The 21,574-nt window shown below is 33.9% G+C and overlaps 4 protein-coding genes across 4 annotated transcripts; 1 reads left to right on the plus strand and 3 right to left on the minus strand.

Annotated features, from left to right (window-relative positions):
- Window positions 1-2,228: 2,228 nt before the first annotated feature.
- Window positions 2,229-3,571, minus strand: LOC18011225 (glutathione S-transferase F14). Its single transcript, XM_006393146.2, has 3 exons — window positions 3,294-3,571; window positions 3,125-3,173; window positions 2,229-2,960 (listed from the first exon to the last, which is right to left on the minus strand). Exons 1-3 carry the CDS (start codon window positions 3,447-3,449, stop codon window positions 2,398-2,400), a joined length of 768 nt encoding a protein of 255 aa, XP_006393208.1. The 5' UTR covers window positions 3,450-3,571; the 3' UTR covers window positions 2,229-2,397.
- Window positions 3,572-5,512: 1,941 nt separating this feature from the next.
- LOC18011228 (probable E3 ubiquitin-protein ligase RHY1A) lies at window positions 5,513-7,043 on the plus strand. The gene is made up of 3 exons (XM_006393147.2): window positions 5,513-5,826; window positions 5,914-6,080; window positions 6,427-7,043. The coding sequence occupies exons 1-3, from the start codon at window positions 5,596-5,598 to the stop codon at window positions 6,770-6,772; spliced, it is 744 nt and encodes a 247-aa protein (XP_006393209.1). The 5' UTR covers window positions 5,513-5,595; the 3' UTR covers window positions 6,773-7,043.
- A 543-nt stretch (window positions 7,044-7,586) lies between these two features.
- Window positions 7,587-9,844, minus strand: LOC18011229. Its single transcript, XM_006393148.2, has 3 exons — window positions 9,238-9,844; window positions 8,542-8,886; window positions 7,587-8,455 (listed from the first exon to the last, which is right to left on the minus strand). The coding sequence occupies exons 1-3, from the start codon at window positions 9,736-9,738 to the stop codon at window positions 7,829-7,831; spliced, it is 1,473 nt and encodes a 490-aa protein (XP_006393210.1). The 5' UTR covers window positions 9,739-9,844; the 3' UTR covers window positions 7,587-7,828.
- Window positions 9,845-12,101: 2,257 nt separating this feature from the next.
- On the minus strand, window positions 12,102-17,027 carry LOC18011158 (pre-rRNA-processing protein TSR1 homolog). Its single transcript, XM_024150428.1, is given in 22 exon segments — window positions 12,102-12,367; window positions 12,460-12,523; window positions 12,624-12,702; window positions 12,827-13,057; window positions 13,143-13,229; window positions 13,318-13,577; window positions 13,665-13,768; window positions 13,962-14,037; window positions 14,155-14,340; window positions 14,476-14,580; window positions 14,680-14,763; window positions 15,060-15,182; window positions 15,265-15,357; window positions 15,467-15,544; window positions 15,665-15,787; window positions 15,880-15,940; window positions 15,942-16,018; window positions 16,111-16,161; window positions 16,260-16,403; window positions 16,495-16,572; window positions 16,658-16,734; window positions 16,817-17,027. Coding segments are annotated over 22 exon segments (2,388 nt in total). The 5' UTR covers window positions 16,908-17,027; the 3' UTR covers window positions 12,102-12,251.
- Between the last annotated feature and the right edge of the window lie 4,547 nt (window positions 17,028-21,574).

Genomic DNA, 21,574 nt, shown 5'->3' on the forward strand with positions numbered 1-21,574 from the left:
CCACTGATTCCAACATTCTCACAAGAAGGAAAAACTTTAATGGTTCTGAATAAGACACAAACTTCAAAGTTTGCATTCTAAAAGCATTTTGAGTAAGTGAAAAAAAAAACATTCTGAATACCCATCTCAAACATGTTTCTAATTTTTTCGGTAAAAAATCATTAGTTTGGTATTACTTTATTTTGTTGCTATATTATTATATATTGTTATAAGTTTATATTTAACAAATCAATATAAAGTGTTAATTGTAAAATTTATTGGTTTTAATTAACTCGAATATAATTTTAAATATATGATACAATTGTAGTCTATCTAATACATTTTTTGATATGTCAAAGATCATTCGTTCCTCACAATCACACCTTACAAACAATCATTGTATCATCATATCAATACAAAACTTTGCAATAAAATTATATGTGTATTTTTGTATTGTTAAGCCTAAATTGTATGGTTTAAGTCTCATATATTTAGTTTTGTAGCAAGATTTAATTTTCTATATGTTTAGCATAAATTTATTTTTATGAATAATATCATATGATATTTATTTTGTTATTTTTTTTTTTAATTTTAATATGTTTTAAGGCATTAAAAATATCTAATTTTTTAACTTATATTACTAAAAATCATATATATATATATATAAACAAAGAAATGTTTTCTCTATCTACCTATTAATCCTTATAAAATTTTATATTTCAAGATTTCAGTCTTCATATCATTTGCTTAAGTTAATTTTTGGATACTATTGTATAGTAATATGTTAAATTTATTATCCTAAATTTAATCATTTTATAGTCTATGTTCAATATTTAAAAAATATGTATAAAAAATTAACTGTAACATATATTTAAAAAATAAGTTTCATTTATTGGGTAGAATAAAAAAATTAGATAATCAAGAATTTTGAACTGTAGATTTTAATAAACTAAAGTAGATAAAAAAAGACTTCACAGTATATATATTGCTAAAGGAATATATTACATATACAATTTACATGCTATTTAATGTAAATAAAATTTATACATATAAAAAAATTACATGTAGGTGATTTTGTCACAATAATTAGTTATAATAAGAAAGCCAACAATAATACAAATCAATATTAAAGGTACAACCCAGGCAATGCAATGTTTAGTAGTACAAAAATTATAAAAAAGTTATAGCTACTACCATTACTGTTGCTGATGAAATTAAAGACAATATCACAATACATTTGAAAATGTTTACTTATAAAAATTTTAATTATCTAAAAAATCTTCAAAATTTCTGGATACAAATAGAAAAAAATATCAAAAACTGATAAAATTATAGAAAAAAATGTTAAGTAAACAAAATATATTTGTTATATTTTACTAAAAACTATCTTATTTATATATAAATAAATTTATGTAACTATTAATATATGTTTTTGTTGGAATCATATATTTACTTGGGAGTTTAAAAAAAAATTATTACCTTATTATTTATTGAATTTGATAAATTTTTATTATTATTTTATAGTGATTATTAATTTATTAAATATTAATTTATTATAGTTAACGATAGTTATGTATTCCTAAAGTCAAAAATATCCCATTTAAATATCAACAACTCCTGCGGCGTAGTGCGGGTAATGACCTAGTTACAATAAAATAACATAGACAATTAAAAAATGTATCATGGGTATTAATGATGATGGCGTTTGAATTAAATATGAGTCACCAAAAAATGTCATGAATATCGATTATGATGGACTTGAAACTCTAGTTCATACATATTATAATATTAAAAAGTTAATTTTAAAAAATAAATAAATATTATCAAAAATAAATAAATATTTAATAAATGGATATCGGTTATCCGCTTTTAAATTTTTCTATTATCCAAATCCGTATCCAATTTTACCGAATACTTAATTTCATTATCCAGATCCATATCCAAACTACATGGATATTTGTTTTTACAGATCGAATAGGAGCAGATAGCAAATCAGAGATCGGATACCAGATAATAATCCCAGACCTATTATGTGGAGTTTTTTTTTTTGTTAGAAGATTTCTATTTTTTTGAAAAAAAAGCTTTGCACACTAAGTTCGTAGATTTTATTTCTTCAACTTCAAAGATTCTAGTTTCTAAAACCAATTATTCTCAATATTCGTAGTCTTTTTATTGGTTAGAACTTTCTTTAACTTTGTCTTATTTCATTTGGAGCCATCTAAATTAAACCCTTAACAAGTAGAATCACAGAGTGAATTATTTTATAATACATAACGACATGATATGTTTTTGATAAAAGAAAAGCATAATTATACAAGTTGAGAATACAATATTATTAATGAAAATGCAGTTTAAAATTAAATAAAACAAGAATACAATATTATACAAATGGATCATGATGAGTCACTGCAGCTTTACTTAATTGTTCCCAATCACCACCATCGCAGTTTTCTGAGCCAAAACCGTTGACTCGTGACACGATGAATCTAACTGTTTAGGTAAACGACGTCGTTTCATCAAGTCAACGATGTGCTTTTGCATAACGACTGTTTCAAGCCAAGCGGGTCTCGACTTCATCTTCTCGACCCATGCGGCTACATTGGGACGTGAATAGATCAAGCTTTTCACTTCTTCTTCTTCCGTGTTCAACAAGTAATTAATTGGTGGAAGGTGATGAAGATCCGCTAAAGTGAAGCTTTCTCCGGCCAAGTATGGAGACTCGCCTAAACGAGTCTCGTAGATGTTTAGAATCTCTGATAACTTCTCTTTGCTTTCGTGAACCGATGTGAAGTCTGTGGCTAAACCTTGATATGGTTTTAGGATGAGTTCTTTGATGAGAGTCGATGCCACAGGAAGAAAATGATTCGTGTCTACTTCCATCCACATTGATACGATTGCTCTCTTTTTGGGATCATCTGGTAATAGGCTTGTCCCTTGGTCTTTGTATTGTTCCGCTAGGTATCGTGTGATCGCCTTTGATTCTATATGCATAGTTAAAAGAATTCAGTTCTATATGCGGATTATATATTTCTCATTCCAAAAACAAAGCAGTTTAATTCGTAGTGATCATTCATTCATTTGTCACCAAGCAAATCCAAAATATAAATGAAGTTGTAATCTTGTATAATAAAGACAGGATTAATACCAAAGAGTTTGAGATCTCCATCTTCAAGAACTGGAACTTGACCAAATGGCTAAAAGCAAAAAGATATTGTAGTCAAGACAAAACTACAAAAAGTATATGAAGTAATAAATGATAGGTTAGGGAAATATCAAAGATGTGTGTCGCCAAGAGTTTAGAGAGTTGTACGTACGTTGAGATTAGAGAGAAAGGATTTGGTTTTTGATTCACCAGCAACCCAATCTACGAATACAAATTCGAAGTCAAGACCCTTCTCATAGATACCAAAGATAGCTGCCGTATTAAGCCAAAACCAGCCACAGTGAAGCTTCATCTTCGAATCTTCCATGCTGCTTAATTTCTTTGTCTATTCACTTGATTAATGATTGAGTTCGATTGTCAAACTCCGTATTTATAGGTAAGAGATAAACTTCCATCCATTGACTTTGCAAAGATATATCAATTATAGATAACCTTTCTGAGTTGTAAGAGTTCATGATTTATTAGTTCAAAACTTCAAGAATTGAAAAGAAGTAGATTTGACGTAGTACCAACTAGTATATATCAACTAATATATTGAATATTAAGTTTTGTCTTGTATCATGCGTGAGAATAATGCATTGAAAGATATTGAAAATCTTGATATTGCGGTTAGGACGAGAACATGGCCAATTCCTGCCTCAACACACTTCCAAATGATAATTAACAATGAAGTCCCGAATAATTGTACAAATTCATACTCAAACCCTTAATCATATCGAAATATAGAGAACCTTGTGCTTTTGTCCTTCAATGTCTTTATTAGTTTTTTAACCATATATTTCTGCTTAAAACATATCTCAGTGCTAGATAGAAGAGAGGAAGGTGGGTTTGAGTCCCCCTTGCAAATACAATAGAAACTCTATAAATTAATACTTGATAAATTAATAAACACTATAAATTAATAATTTTTCATGGTCACAAGTTGGGCCAATTCAAAATATGACATAATTCGATAAGATAATAAGATAATAACTTTTAACAAAACTCTTATGTAAATATATGGTCCCATTATAATCATAAATTAATAATTACTATAAATAAAATTTGATATAAACATATAAGTGAGATAATCTACCAAAATATAAGTTTAGTGATGTTTTTTAATTATTTTAAATTGAAGTTTTCTTAGAATTCTTTTTTAATTTTTGAAAGAATTTTTTAAATATTATAAATTTCAAAGAAAATCTTTTTTAGAATTTAAAATTAATAAAGAATATTTTTATTTAAAATCTATAAATTAATAACTCTATAAATTAATAAAATATCAAAGTCCCAACATTATTAATTTATAGAGTTTTTACTGTACATGGTGGAACTTTCTTTTGAAACAAAAATAAGGCCAACATTCAAAATAAAATTATAAGATGATATATTCGGAAAAAAAACTCAGTATTTTTGAACAAAGATTCCTAAAAATAATATACAGTAAAACCTATATAAATTAATACTCTATAAATTAATAATCATTATAAAATAATAAATTTTGTCTGTCCCAAGTTGGACCAATGTAAAATTCAATCAAATTCGATAAGATAATAAGATAATAATTTTTTTTTGAAATCTCTATATAAATATATGGTCCCAACAAAAACATAAATTAATAATTGTACAAATTTATGTAAGTATATATAATATACTATACTAAAATATGACTAATGTATTTTTTTTTTTACTTAAAGTTGAAATTTCATTGGTGTTTATCTTTTTACTTAGTACATTTCTATCTCTTATTTTTGTTTTTCTATATACATTCAAATTTGTGAAGATTTTTTTATGTGATAATTGATTTTATTACACGTAATTTTTTACAAATGTATTGTAGTATTGTCTTCAATTTCATCTTTTTGATAATAGCCATAGTTTCTTATAAATTTTGAATTTTTAAACATGTATTATTTTAATAGACAAATTAATATACTATTAAAAACTTTTTTGTTATGATAACTATGTTTATTAATCATAATTTTTAATAAGATATTTTCTTAAATTCTTAAATATAACATTATTCAAAAAAATGTTTAGAAGATTATAGGCGAAAACCAGATTATCTCTATAAATTAATATCACGATAAATTAATAAAATTTCATGGTCCCAACATTATTAATTTATATAGGTTTTACTGTATCTCAAAATTTACCTTTTTTAATTTTTTTTTATAAATTAGGCTAACATCATTTAACTTTTTATTTAAATTAACACATTATACAATATTTTTAACACTAGTAAAGGCCCAAACTAAGTTGGGCTTCTTTCCCTACAGTATCTGTTCAACACGACATCGTTTTGACAAAATGTCTTCCTTCAGACAACAACGAGTGGGATGACGTCAACATTTCACTACAGTTTCCTTTTAACCTTTCCTCGCAATTACACCTCTCTCTGTCTCTTTAATCCTTATCTCATCATCGTATCTGCATTTCTTTGAGATTTAACGAAATTAGGTGATCGGTGCATGACGAGCGCATCGGAACTCTTCTCCACTCGAAGATCGCGTCCGGGTAGATCCGACCCGGATTTCGAATCCGACTCATCTCTTCATCGACACCACTCACACCATCACCATCATCACCATCGCCGTCACGGAATCCATCATCACAATCACCGTCATGATTCCGACGGCTGTGATTCTCTCCGGAGAGCCCCGCCACGTCTCCGACGCTTCTATCACCATCTTGGTCTCCCGGTTAGCTTCTAAATCAATCACTTGTTAGTAAAATGAAAATCTTGCCTAATTTGTTAATTATATCCCTTTTGGTTCTTTTGTCTCCAGGAACGTAGACCTGTTCATGGCACTTCACAGTATCTGAATACGAACAGTGCTGATTCAGAAACTGATGACAGCAACATAAATGGATCCGAGAGGCTTCCTGGAGCTGTTTTGCTTGCAAGGGCAAGACTTTTCGAAAGATTGAGAGGTGTTTCTTTGTCTAATGACAGGTCTGTACCTTAATCCACAAATTTGATTTGCAGTGTTGTGTGATTTTAGATGTTTCTAAGATAAATCGCTTTGTCTGATCGAGATTTTTTTATGATTCCGGTATTTAAGGAACAATAAAGACTTTTGCCTAAAATCTGTTTTTGTGGATTCTCTCAGGAGTAAGAAAATTTAAAGATAGTTTCTTGTTACTCAAAAACTTTTGACTTTAATCTAATTTTTATCGTTATCTCGCTAATCATTCATGTATAACAAAAAAGAGAAAGTTTCTCAGGTGTTCTCTGTTGTTCTTTTTCACAATTTTGGGTGCTGAATTTGTGTTGTTTCAATTTTGTTTTTTTGGTTTAGTCCAAGCAACAGAGTTTCACAGGGAGACAATCAGGTGGAGTCCTCATTGCATTCAGCAGATGCGGTTTATTACTATGGAGATCCAAATTTTCAAGTGTCCTATGAATGCAACAAGAAACCACAAGGTCTCACTCAAGGTGCCATCAACTGTTTACACAGGCAAACTTATAGCTCAGCCGAGGTTAATAACGAGAGGAGAGATTGTAGCATATGTTTAGAGAGTTTCGCTAAAGGCGACATACTTATATCCTTACCCTGTTCCCATAGTTTTCATTCTTCGTGCTTAAACCCTTGGCTTAAAGCTTGCGGCGATTGCCCTTATTGCCGTAGAGCCATTAGTAATTAGAAAATCTTCGCCACACGACATCTTTTGTTCTTCTTCTTGCTCTAGACAACTTTAAAACCGGTCTTTGTTTTTGCCCATTGAGTGTTTTTCTCTGTCACGAGTTTGTATTCGTAACAGTTTTTTGTGTGCCATTGGGAGGTTCAAGTGTTTTGTATTGTAGTCTTTCTGTGTGTGAATCTTTTTAGTCTTGTTGGTTATCAAAGACTTTTTCAAATCTTGATCCTACAACTCGGTTATGTTTTGAGGTTAAAAGCTCAACAGCTTTACGTTTTCATCTCTAGATATTTTTTATTATTGTCTCAATCCGGAAATGTTTAAGCTTGGTTGCCTCCATAACGATGTCGTTATCATGCATCCATGTATGTTACATATGTGGACGTCAAATATATAAAGATGCAATCAATTGTATAACTTTAAAAGAAAGTTAATGAAAAAAGAAAAGACAGTTGTGCAAAAAGCATATCTTTTTAAACTACAAAAGCAGAAAAATGGACCCATTTTCTTTATAATCATCATCTTCAATTCCTTTCATAAAATCCCTTTAATGTTTCCTAACTATCACTTTCTCTATAGGTACCTAACACAACTCACTCACTAACCACTAACATTAACAATACATACATTAAGAATGTCTTCACTACTTTCTATCACATCGATTTCATGTCTCAACTACATTGTGCCTAATATGATTCAAATTCAAGCAACGTGGACCGGTTTGGTTCGGTTCCTGACCCGTGTGTAACAATGGAAGAACATAAATAGATTCACTAATTATCAATGAACTTTCCATAGAAATCAAATTCAACATGTAAGCAGCAATTCTCCTTCACTTGCCACTAACATTTTTGCAAATCAAGACCCATCACCTTACTCAAAAATATTGAAGGTGTCAATTGAAAAAAAAAAACAAACAAAACGAAATCAGAAGAAAAAAATCGTGTGATCAAACTCCTAATATGTGAGCTTCTAAACAAAATGGGGAAGTTAGTTTGATTCCAAGTCTTGAGTCTTGTTACCAGTAATTGCTATGAACAGATTGCATCTTCCCTACCAAACTCAGACATCGACATGCCATACCGGGTTACCGTCAAACCTTCCTTTCTCCAAGGCTGCAACTTTAGCTCTATGAGCTGTTGCAGCCAACGCGATCGAGCTTTTGCCTTTCTCCTCTTGATTCGAGTACTCGCAGGCCTCGGTTAACGAACTAGACCTAAGATCAGCCGGTGGGATAAAGCAATCTGGTGACAGACCAGGAACATTGAAAGCGACTTCTTCAATGGTCCATTTTTCCTCCATCTTTGTCCTCGTGTGGCTCATCGCCACTTCCCCAAATCTGAAAAGGGTAACAACAGAGCGTCCAGAGTGAGCAATCATGATCCCTTCCACTTGCTTGTAATCCTCTAGAGACGAGTTGATCGTGGTTTCCCAGTAAACAGCATCACCACCATGGGATTGCATCCGGGTCAGCTGAGAATCCTCAATTTGAACTAAAAGTCCTGTTCTTTGGCTGAAGTAACCGAAAAGGATGTGTCTTACGATCTCTGCTGGTCCTTCACTCCTTGCCTTTAGGGTTTCAGGGTCAGTGCATAGCTTCAGAATGAAACAATCTTCACCATTCACTTTCTTCTCTCCAACGCATTTGGATTCAGCAAACATAGTCGCAGTAGTTCTCGGATCAAGTCCCTGATTAACCATTTCAACATGAAAATCAGCAATGGTTTGATTACAACAATCATGTACACTTTCACTGTTTGGTTGGGTATAATAACCTGAAGTGCACGACGAAGAGGCCTGACGGGTCCTTTAGCAGTGTGAGAACCGAGCCAAGGAGTGTGTCGCCAAACGAGCTTGCCATTGCAACCAGCACGAACCTTACTACCACCAACAGAGAGCTCAACGTACCACATGTCTGGATTCATCTGCCAGAGAACGAACCCTCCAGCTTCTGACTTTGTTGGGTTTCGATTTCGAACTGTTCTTGTGGGAGTTTCGAGCTCTGAGGTTATCATCTTGAGCTTACCCATAGCGTAAGCATTTTTAATGGAGTTTTGTAACTTGTGACCACCTGAAGCCGCCGTGTACTGTTGCAGAATGTACTGAGCAGATGATTTTTCCTGCAAGAGACATATCAATCACCGGAGAAACAAAATCAGTGAAAACAAAAATCAATTTTTTTAGTAACTAATTTGATTATTATATTTCAATCAAAATCCCCACCAGATAATGACAATACTCCACCAACCAATCCAAAATCGGCCAAAATAAATAAATTTGAATAGAATAGGCATCACGGAGATTCCAAACAAAAAACAAACAAAAAAAAACATTTGAAATCGAAAACGTCGAACACAGAGAGATCTGGAATCAATTTTTTTTTGGGTTTAAAAAATGCAAATAAATCAGTTTTTATCTAATTGAAAATTTTCAAAACCCTACAAAAAATGTGGAATCGAAGGAAGACTAACGATAGATGTATCTTTGATGGTGAGGTGAAGCAAGAGATGATCGGAGGAGGAAGAGACGTGAACGGGTGCGAGAGGAGCTCCCAAGACGCCGAGGAGCAGTCTCAAATCGGACCTCCGATAACCCGACGTAGAAGCCACGGACGGAGCACGTGATAACTGACCCTTGACCCAGTGACCTAGACCCGACCCGAGTCGTTTCGAATCCCCTGAAATTTCACCTCCACCTCCTCCATCGTTAGTATCGTCTGGATCAGGACCTTCCATTACGGGCCTTAAGCTCCCGGATCTTCCAGTCAACGGCTCCGGTTGCGTCGCTAAGTAATATCCGCCGCCGCCGCCGCCGCAGCCGGAACTCGCGATTAGTTTCTTCCGACCCCAGAGAAGAGCTGAATTCGAGCGGGATGGGCTCGCGGAACGAGAACGTGGTCTTGAGCGAGAAGGTGAAAGACCTCTCACGACTTCGTCTCGAAGTGATGAGAAAAAGCCTTGTTTCTTTTCCATTTCTATGGAGTTTGATTTAAGCCTTCTTTGTCTTCGACCTCGTGACTGAAAAAAAATTAAATCGAAAAACCCTAAGCAAACAGAGACGCCGGAGAAAAAGAGAGAGAGTGTGTGTGGAAGGAGAAGAAGACGCAGAGAAGAGAGAGAGAGAGAGATTTAAGGACCCGAGAGTGAGTGAAGAAGCGAGAGAGAAAATGATTTTCTCGGTTAACGGAAATGACTATTTTGTCCTCTCTATTTGTGAAACGAATCAGTGCTATTTTACGGGGGAAATAAAATGACGTTATTGTCGAAAAGAAAATGAAAAAAAAAAAATCGACGCGTTCTCTGACATGTATAACGCGACTGGTTGAGAGAAGTGGCGATTTTATCACCATTTCGTTTTTTTTGTTAATATTGATATAAGAAAAAAATAAATGTGTAGAACTGTAGATAGTTAAAAATCCCTCTATGTAAGTATAAATATTGTTCGTGTTCACGATTTAATGAGAGCTAGAGAAGAGTGTGGAAACGTGACTGAAGAATGTAAAGAGAGTTAAAAACTAGACATCAAATAAAGTGTGGTGTTCGCTAGTGTGGATGGTTAAGACCCTGTTCGTTTTTTATCTAGATGCTGCATCTAGATTTTGCATCTAGATACAACATCTAGATATTGTTTGTTTTGGAAACTATATTTTGCATCAAGATGCTACGTCTAGATATTAAATTGTTTATTTGTGAATTTAGAAAAATAGTTGGATGCAAATTATATCAAATGATTAAAAAGGACATATTTTTGAATTATTATTTTTTAATAAATTATATTTTTATCAAAATAAGTTTTAAAAATATATGAATTTTTTTTTGCATTTTTTGTGGGAAAATGATTTTGTATATTTGACGGAAAAAATTTTTACTGGAATTTTGAGTTTTTGATGGAAAATCAAAAAATTGTGTTTTTGGTAATCAAGATTTTGCGTTTTCGGCAAGAAACCGAGAGTTTTTGTTTCCGGCGAGAAACCGAAATTTTTTCGTTTTCGGAGAGAATTCGAGATTTTGCGTTTTTGACGAGAAATCAAGAGTTCTCATTTTTGGTGAGAAATCGAGATTTTGCGTTTTTGGCGAGAAACCTAGATTTTTTGTTTTTGGCGGAAAATCGAAATTTTGTGTTTTGGCGGGAAATCAAGATTTTCGGTTTTCGGCAGAAAATCGAAAATTTTTCGTTTTTGGCAGAAAATCGAAATTTTACATTTTTGGCGAGAAACTGAGATTTTTCGTCTTTGGCGAGAAACAGAGAGTTTTTGTTTTTTGACGAGAAACTGAGAATTAAAGTTTTGGCGGGAAATCAAATTTTTTTGTTTTTTAGCGAAAAATTAATATTTTTCGTCTTAGCAGAAAACCGAGATTTTGTGATGTTTGTAGAAATCAAAATTTTGTGATGTTTGTAGAAATCAAGATTTTTATTTTAGTAAGGGCATTAATATCTTTTACATAAACTAGATGCAAACGCTGCATCTAAACTCTCTATTTCTGAGCATCTAAAATATCCAGATTTTTGAGATGCTAATTAATTTGGATCCAAATGCTGCATCTGAACGCAAATTTTTTTGTGAAAAAACAAACAACATTTGGACATTTGCAGCTAGATACAGCATCCAGCATCCAGCAATACGTAAACGAACTGGGCCTACTATAAGACAAATAGAGACATAGTTTGATTTAAATGGGCTTTGTTCTCCAACCGATTGGTAATGGGGCGATTATGATCTTATTTGCGATTAGAAACAAAACGTTTAGAAATGGTAAAATACAGGGTAGAGAGAAGATTAGTAGTTGAAATCCTCTATACACTATTTGCCAAATAAGTTTTTTAAGGGCTCTATTCTTCTCAAACAATGTCGACAATTAACGAAAGCATTTTGAAATCCGTTTTACTAGAAGCTCAAGGCAGTGGCAGGCCCGTGCTGCTGAAAAGTGCGTTTTGAAATCACATGTTTTTAAAAAATAACTTTTGACTGAAGTGAAAGCTCAGTTGAAAGATGAGGGTACTGCAATCATCTCAAACAGAGGAAATTATTGTTATTATGCTTATAATAGGGTCCATAGATAAAAATAAAAAAATAAAAAAATACTGGTTTATAGACCGATATTTACTCAATGGAGCAAGTGGTTCAGCTTCAGAAAGAGCTTCATGGGTCTTTTTGTTTGATCGTTAGTTTCGTGATGGACAACAAAGAGACTTGAGTTATAAAATTAATCAACAACTTTAACCTAAAGGAGGCGATAATGATGTGGTCAAAACCTTCTTCTTTTGGTTTTAGAGTTTTTCGCATTGATGCGGTTCATAATAGTAGTTAGTATTAAAAAAATATGGGAAGTTAAAGAAGAACAAAAAAAGGATATGATTATCACATACATGACAAAACTGGAGGACTTCCACTAAACCAGATCCATAAATTACCAAAGTAAGAATGTGAGAATACAGAGAAACTTGAACATCATCATCATCATCAGCTTCATTCTATAAATTAGAATCAGAGAAGCTGCGGGTACAGACGCTCAGGCCATTTGGGATAAGCGCGCTTGTACAGGTTCATACACACAATGTCATGTTGCTGCACCACTCCATTGAATATACATTTCATTGCCCCTGTGCACATTTCCAACATGTATTAAGCAAATATTCTAGAAACCAAACTCAAACCTGAAATCTCTTTTCTAATAATAGCAATAATGACTTACCATGTGTACCCACTGGCTCCTTCACGCGACCACGACGCCCACATTTTGACCACACTTCTACAGGCTGCACCCAAGAAATTGTTCTTTTAGCTTTCACTCATATATTAATAATAATACATACATCTTTCAATCCATAGATTTTACTTATTACTTTTCCTTCTTACCTTAAACCATCTCACGTCTTCCGGGTTGTGGAACATATATCTGACTGATGCTTTCATTTTTGATACTCTCTGAGGATACCTGAACCAAGCCACATTCAAAACTGTTTAGTTAAAACTATATTCTTTTTCCTTCTCGGTTCACATGACAGAGCTTTAATATGTATGCAAACTACACATGGAAAGAGAAAGGAAATAAGGTTTACCCAGTTAATATTATCTTCTTCAAAATTATTTTGTTGGGTTCAATGCTTTTCAAGGAACCAAGGGCAGCAACGGCAGGAGCATCCGATCCTTCAGAAATCTTCAGAACTACCAAAGGAAGAGATGGGAAAGATATTGGACCGTATACTGAAGCCAATGAGAAACGCCCTGGATGCAGGAATCTCTCCATCTTGTGCTTGTCTGAGCTGAAATTGTCGGTTGAAAATACCGGCCTGGAAATTTCCCCACACCATTAATACTAATGATTGCAAACAAGAAAAGCTATCGCAGTAGATGAAACGGGGAAAAATCTGCAACCTTGCAATGAATTGGCGAAAACCAACATGGAACATCAGCTCTTCTTTAGTTTTAATAGGGGCTTCGTAACCATCATACTTCTTTACGCTGCGGAGCATAGTTAAAGGCGATGATAAGGTGGCTGAGCAAACAAGGTCTCAACAAACAAAAATATAAACAGTAAGATGTTGATTACCTAAAGTGAAGAACCGACATCTTGGATTCATGCTGTAATAGCCCATATGATATAACGGGTTTCGTGCTCACGAGGGATGATAGTTTAGAGGCAGCAACAAGAGGCACTTCCTTAATATGCAGCCGTACATATGACCCAGGGTGTACACAATCATCTCTGCTTTCTTCTTCCATCTTCAGGGCTTGCTTGAGCACAAGCTTTTGAGTCCTAGCGACATTATCAAAAGCAAATATTCTGGCATAGTCCTGAGGTAGAGACTCCTGCATTTGCCAACAAATAATAAAAATTCGTAAAACTTTACAGTAACAGTGAAATAATGAGCTTCGCATCAAGATCAGAGTTACTACGTTTGGATCCCACGAGGAGGTTCTGAAGGATTTGAGACCCCTGTACTTGGCAAAACGTTTTCTTGCAGGCTGATCAATGGGAGTTTCTACTTCATCTGGGAATTCTGAAAAAGAAACAATAGAAGATGTTAATTCACTTGCGGTAATCTTAATGAGAAAATACAAGGAAGACAAAATCAATGAGCACATGAGAGATTCAGACACTCTACAAGGACTCAAATGAATATGTGCACATACATACAGACACATGATGACTCATACAGAAAATAACTCCACAACGTAAAAATAAACACCAACCCTCATCCTCAGCATGTGCCTCTTTAATTTTCTTGATTTGATCCTCATATTGTTCCCTTGTCAAGTTTTCATCATCCTGAACAATGAGTAGATTGGCTTATAACTTTATCAAGATACTCAATCATAATAAAACATGCAGTGAAGCTACAAATACAGTTTGCCAGTCACACAAGTAAATGGAGAAAATGCGTACCATCATCTCGGAGTCATTATGAGTTTCACTATCCAAATCCCGCAGGTTCAATGTTTCTTTATCATCATCAAAATCTTGGTCTTGATCGGAATAATGATCCTCTCCTCTATCCAATACCATACCATCATCATCGGAATCACCATATTCGGAATCCTCTTCATCTGTTTCATCCACAATCCAAGCAGCCTGCAAATCAAATCATAAACAACAAATAATATGAGGGCCACCGAATTATGACATGTTATGTGGAGGAAAATTGCACCGGAGACGGGAATAGTTAAAGTGAAGCTAAGAAAATCAGGTTAAAAATCATCCAGAAACCTGATATTCTGAAGTGCCTCGTGGCAAATTTCTCTTCTTTGGCTTTCCCTGTTTCTGATCTCTGTCAGCCTCAGCCTCAGCCATTTCTTCCTCAGTTGGCCATGTCTACACAATTGGAGCATCACACAACAAGTGACTTCCCCGAACAGATAACAACACAAGCAAACTGGCCCCTTCTTCCGTTAAAGAACTAATCAGACTTACCTGTTCTCCTGATAAAGGATCTGGAGTATTTTCAGCTACTAAAGGCTCTTGTTTTATGGGATCAGGAAGCACAGACTTTAATACCTGGTCGATTCAATTACAGATAAAAAGGATAAAGTGAACTGACATAAAGAGAAGAAGCACAATAACATATTATTTCATAATAAGAAACACATTGATAAGAAATAACTTAAAAGGGTTTCACGAGGGGTATCATAAATTCAACTGTAATACATTATCATGACAGACAAAGCCAAAAATTATATAGGCTTAAGTGCCAGTCACTTTATTTGAAGGATGCTGTTTTAATATCAACTCAATGTATCTTTCAAGGTAAAAGACTAAAAGATTATCGACTAGTTCAAGAAAAAAATCTATACCTCTTCATCATGTAAATCATCTAATTCCATTGAATTCTGTTTTTTCCTTTCATTCAATGGAAACGGGTCCTTCAGGAGTTCAACTTTTGAGAACTGAAAATCACCGACGCCAGAAACATGGACCTAATATAAAGAAAACAATTTTACGGGATCAGACATGGGTATAGCACAAGGTATGACGGAGAGAGTGAAACGGCTAGATTACCAGTTGATTTACAGATAGTTTGCGAGCACGCAAGTAACCAGAGAGAAGTAGAGTGCACTTTCCTGAGCTTTCATCATCCACCAGCATCCCAACCTAAATGCACCATTCAAAATTATGGAGATATTTTACTTTTTCGGACACCATTCCTTTTTCTCACAGTCAAATTAGATGATGTTATGAATATAAAGCATAAAAGAAGCACCTTCTGAGCCACAACATATGGTCGTTGACTTCTCCAATGAGGTACAGTAAGCCTTTGTGCCTTGAATAACCACATAAACTGCAAACACACCAAGAAATATGGATTTTACATAATCTAAACTTGGCTCTAGGCTAATTGGAGACGTAAAATCTATTGAAGACCACTTATTAAAATAATATACGAATCACGAAAATTTACCTTATGCAACTCATCTTTGGTATCTGCTGGATAAAACTTACAATCCTCAGGAAATTCAGAAGCAAGTTGAGAGGCACACATCTTTTTCAGCTCATTTTTCTTCTTCAAGTCACTTGGTAGATCCTGCAATCAAGCAACACGAACCCGAGAAGCTAAACTTCAAGCAAAATTTGAGAGATCAGAGACCTGATAGACTAAATGCCGCAAGAACTTACACGGATCAACACAGTGGTACTAGGTAGACCAATTGATCTAAGCACAGCTTTTAAGGTTTCACAATGAATCTATGTAGTTAGAGAGATTCTCTTCCGATGGAGAGTCCGCAGATGCAACAAAAGCCATCAAATCAGCAACCTATTACCAGTAAGAAATAACTCAGTTAGCACCTATTACAAAACTCTGTTCACTGAAAAGAGCCAACAAACGCAGGCAATAGATTCTCATGCCTTGGCCATTTCCATGCAGGTCAGAAGATCCCCATGAGGCGCCTTTAACACCTGTGATATATTCAGAGCATGTATTCGAGGTAAGTAGCAATGTATAATAAAACAAAACAATCTTAGCTCCACCAAATATTGAATGGGAATACACATACTGTTGCTCTTAGCTTATACTCAGAAGATGCAACCGTTGAAGACGAAGAAGAAGAAGTGACCCCAGAATCATCAGTAGATAATAGCTTTAAAACATCTTCACCCAGCGAATTCACATCCACAGAAGCAGAGAGAGGAAACAAGACCTATCACAATAAAAGAAAAATAAACTAAATTGCAATCAACAGAATCTATAAATTTCTGAGCACTAAGGTCGCTATAAACAAGTAAACTTACCATCACACGAGGAGCACTGTTTAATCCTCCTGAAGCCCTCTTCTCCTTCAAAACTGCTGCTCTTTTCTGCTCTCTGAGCTAAATTCAAGAAACACAAAAGAGAGAGAGAAATTCAATAAATTGCAGAGTGACAGATAAATGGAAGTGTAAGAAGGAGAATCACCATCTTGCCACGCTGAACACGAGCAGCTCTAGCACCTTTAACATAGTTACTGTCCGATTTACCAATCCGGCCACTATCTGATTCCATTCAAATTCGGGAGATTTTCAGTAATCTGAAGTTCGAAACAGACGAAATCGTTGAGGGTTATATAAGGGTTACCTTGGAGGGAGGTTCTGTGTAGATTACGAGAAGATTTAGAGGAGAATCGAGTCTTGTGAGCCTTATTTACTTGAAGGCGAGAGCGTCCCATGGCGGCTTCCTGCAGAAAGTTTGCTTGGTGACGGTAATATAAGAAGTTTGCTTGGTGACGGTAATATAAGAAGTTTGCTTGGTGACGGTAATGTAAGGAGGAGGAGGAAGAAGGCCTTAACTTTGTTTGTTTTGGTCGTCTTTCGGTTTTAATGTCTAAACCCTAAAATTCTCTTATTTTCAATTTTGTTTTTTTTTTTGTTGTCGTCCTTTCTTCGTCAGGGTTTTCGGCTTATTTGTTTGGACCTTAAATTAAAAAATCGATCCACAAAACGGCAATGAAGCCCATCAAGGCCTGCTAGATATTAAACTGAAAAAGACTCAATAAAAATTAAATGGTTATAAAATGATTATCTATTACTTGAATTATATTACTTGAGTAAGTAAAGGGGTTAGGTAACAAAATGTGTTACCAACATTTACTTACCTACCACATGTCCTTAGTATAAATTGGTGCTAAGGTAAAATTAGTAACAATAATAATAAGATGAAGAAGATCTTTTTCTCTCCCTTAGTCTCGTCTCTCTCTTCTACTTCCTCCAAATATATATGTTGGATGGAAATATATATATAAAGATGTATATACACATAAATATATGTTTTAATTCATAACACGTTATCAGCACCATCGACTCGTAATCCATCAATATAGTTGGAGGTAAGATTTAATTTATGTTTAGTCGATCTAAAGTTTATATATTTACGGAAAAATAAGATATGCCTTCTCCATTTATGTACTATTTCGGGAAGATAGGCTCTGCTTTCCCCGAACCAATGATTTAAATTTTATGTTCAATTTATTTTTAAGTTTATGTATTATTCTGGGATGATAGGCTCTGCCTTTCCCAAACCGATCGTTATGATAGGCTATGCTTTCACGATCATATGATCATATGGTAGACTATGTCTTCTCAGATCATAATTATGGAGTTGAACGTTAAACCTCCTCCTTGTTTATATTTATAGAGTGGTAGGTTATGCCTCCTCATTGTTTAATTTATGTTTATATATTTAAATTCATTTATGGAGAGGTAGGTTATGCATCCTCCTTATTTAATTTATGTTTATATATTTAAATTTATTTATGGAGTTGTAGCTTATGCCACCTCCTTGTTTAATTTATGTTTATACATTTAAAAAAATATATATGGAGTTGAAGGTTAAGCTTCCTCCATAGCTACAAAATATTGGAGTGGAAAGTTAAACCTCCTCCATGATCAGAAAATGATGGAGTGGAAGGTTAATTCTCCTCCGTATCTATATTTATGGAGTGGAAGATTAAATCTCCTGCTTACTAATAACCTCCTCTTTGATTATATATTTATGGAATAGAAGGTTAAACCTCATATGTGAACATAAAATTGTAAAGTTGATGGTTTAATCCTCCTCCTTAATCAAATTTTATGGAGTGGAAGGTTAAACTTCATCCTCGTTCATATTTATGGAGTGAAAAGTTATGCATTCTCCCCATTTTTATGGTAGGCTCAGCATCTTTAAAACCTATGGAAGCTATACCAGGTATGTTATTATTATGAATTATTATGTTGAACTATCTGATATATTTTATCGATTATAATATGGGTTAAAAACATCAAAATATGTCTTTAAAATCCAACACTTTCGTAAGAGCTCAAAGCTCCGGAAAAGCTAAAAGCCTCGTAAGAGCTAGAAGCTCTGGAAGAGCTAAAAGCTCCGGAAAAACTAAAAGTCCCGTAAGAGCTAGAAGCTCCGGAATAGCTAAAGGCCCGTAAGAGCTAGAAGCTCTAGAAGAGAAAAATGCTCCACAAGAGCACACGATGGTGACATGCATATATGTGATAATAAAGGAAAGATGGCAAGAGTATATGCAAAAGTGAACCTGAAGTTTACTAATAAACCGGTTAAGCCATCCCGGTAGTTCTAATGATATAAGATCATTGAGAATACATGTTGAAAAACCAGAAGTTTTTTCAACTATTGCATGCCATAAAGAAAAAAAAAATGACGTCATCGTGAAAAACATCCGTGGATGGATCACCATTTTTTAAAAGCTCATTGGATATGTGTTGGTCCAAGAGTGGGATTCAATTCGAGATGGACAGACCTTAAAAATGTCATCATATCGAGGGGGTGAATTAAAGAAATCCCACATCGAGTGTAAGCTGAACATTTAGAAGATTATGTTTCCACTCGAAATGAGCTTATAAGATAAAGAAAATCCAAGGGATTGCAAAACCAATTACGGTGATCTCCATCTTGTGACATAAAATATACAGTATGGCATATAGTAAACAGCTGATGGATCCTCATATGAACCTGAAGTACATATTAAGTGAAAAAGAAATCCCATATCCCAGCTGAGCTCCACTTAAAATAGATGTCCCTGAAGGACAGTCTTTTGAGTCTATGACACGTAGAAACGTGATATACTACTTTGGTTCCAAATCCTCAAAAGAAAAAGAGCGAAAGAGGATTAATCTCCTGAAGAGAGTGTTGACATGGTTTGAAATAAAATCAGGTACCTGAATGAAATCGATGAAAAGAGATCTCGATTCTCCATGTCATTATAAAAAGTGGAACCAAAGATTAACCTCTAGAGGAATTAATCCCTTAAGGATTATATAAGAATTCTATTCCCCGGAACACTACTCGATCGAGTTAAAGAATGATGATCATCAAAACTCCTGAAGAGTTTTTCTCGAGTAGTATAATAAAAAGGATTATTCCAGAGGTGACATTTTGAACCGGTAACTGGAGATATGTTTACAGCACGTTTTGCTGATTCCCACTTTGATGAAAATGAATCCCCTGCGTTGAGGGGGAGGATCTAGAGAATCACCAAAAGATAGCATAAAAAGTGTATATAAACTTTGGCTTATCTCGATCCTCCTACCAATAAACGTGAGGTGGAGTTCATAAAATTATACATTTGCAAAGTTTGGCAAACCAGTTACTTGATGCGTTCAATGATATAAGATAGGTGATCAAAATCATATATCCCCGCTTCTAATGCTCCATCAAAAGAAATGTTTTGGAACAAATTATTGATGAGAATAGAGCAAATGAACCGCAGGTTCAATTAAAGCGCGGGGGGCCGCTGGGCTTGTAAGATAAAAGTCCCCTCATAAGTGAAAAGGTTCCAAAAGAACCATATATAAAAAATGTCCTAAAAACATTTGTGAAAATATTCGAGAAGAACCAAACAAAGATGTCCTAAATACATTTGTAAAAAAGTTTCAGAAGAACCATATAGAGAAAATATCCTGAAGAAATTTATGAAAAGGTTCTAGAAAAACCATACAAAGATATATGTCTGGAAGACATATATTATTGGGTTCCATAAGAACCATATAAAGAGATTCGTCTAGAAGACGAGCGTGGCTGCACTCTTTTTTCCTTATCATGGTTTTTGTCCTAGTAAGTTTTTCCATGAAAAGGTTTTTAACGAGACATCAAGGAACACGTAAAATATAGATCTCTAAAGAGGAATACTTCTGAAAGAATAAGTATGATGGTATGCGTAGATGCACTCTTTTTACTCACTGTGGTTTTTGTCCCACCGGGTTTTCCATGCTGAGGTTTTTAACAAGGTGTCAAAGAATATGCAAAGGATCAACATCCAAATGACGTAGAAGTCTAAACTCATCTATCAAAAAGAGAGACTCTGTCATTAATCGTTCCAAGGGAAAGAATATTATATATCTTTCTAGGGGGAGCGCTACTGCACTCTTTTTTCTTGTTATAGTTTTTTTCCTAAATGGATTTTTCTATGATAAAGTTTTTAACGAGGCAGTACGCAAGTTATTGGTAGTAATAGATAATCAAGGGGGAGTGTTATAAAATGATTATTTATTACTTGAGTTATTACTTAAGTAAGTAAAGGGGTTAGGTAACAAAACGTGTTACCAACATTTACTTATCTACCACATGTCCTTAGTATAAATAGGTGGTGGTGTAAAGTTAGTAACAATAATAATAAGATGAAGAAGATCTCTTTTCTCCCCCTTAATCTCGTCTCTCTTTTACTTCCTCCAAATATATATGTTGGATGGAAATATATATAGAAAGATGTATATACACATAAGTATATACACATAAGTATATGCTTTAATTCATAACATAAATTATTTTGAGGGATTTGTGTTTAACGGTCTCTTATATTATCAGAATCATGCTTAGCAATACGTTTTTTTCCGTTGTCTTCGGATTTAATGTGTAATCTCTAATAATCTCTCATTTTCAATTTTCTTCTTCAAGGTTTTTGCCTTCTTATTTGTTTGGGCTTTAGATATAAGAATCGATCCACAAAAAGACTTACAATTAAGCCCTTTTAAGAATTGTTAAATATTAATCTGAGAAAGACTTTATAAAAATAAAATTACTTTGAGGGTTTTGTGTTTAATTGTGTGTCTCTTGTATTATCAGAGCCGTTCCTAGCAATACGGAGCCCAGTATAAAAACAAAAAGACCACAATTCACAAAAAAATTAATAATATCATCGTCCTAATTTCGTACAAAATCAGTAATACCTTACATCATTTAAAATAAATAAAAATGATAGTAAACAACAAAAAGTTTCATTTAAAAACATAAATTTTCTTCTTTTCTTTTTTTTTTTAACAAATTCACTAACCAAACTTTCAAAACCAAATATTTAATCAGATTTATTTTGATCGACTAAATAGTCAA

Source organism: Eutrema salsugineum, unplaced genomic scaffold, assembly GCF_000478725.1.
Source record: "Eutrema salsugineum unplaced genomic scaffold, Eutsalg1_0 scaffold_7, whole genome shotgun sequence".
In the NCBI taxonomy this organism is placed as follows: domain Eukaryota; kingdom Viridiplantae; phylum Streptophyta; class Magnoliopsida; order Brassicales; family Brassicaceae; genus Eutrema; species Eutrema salsugineum.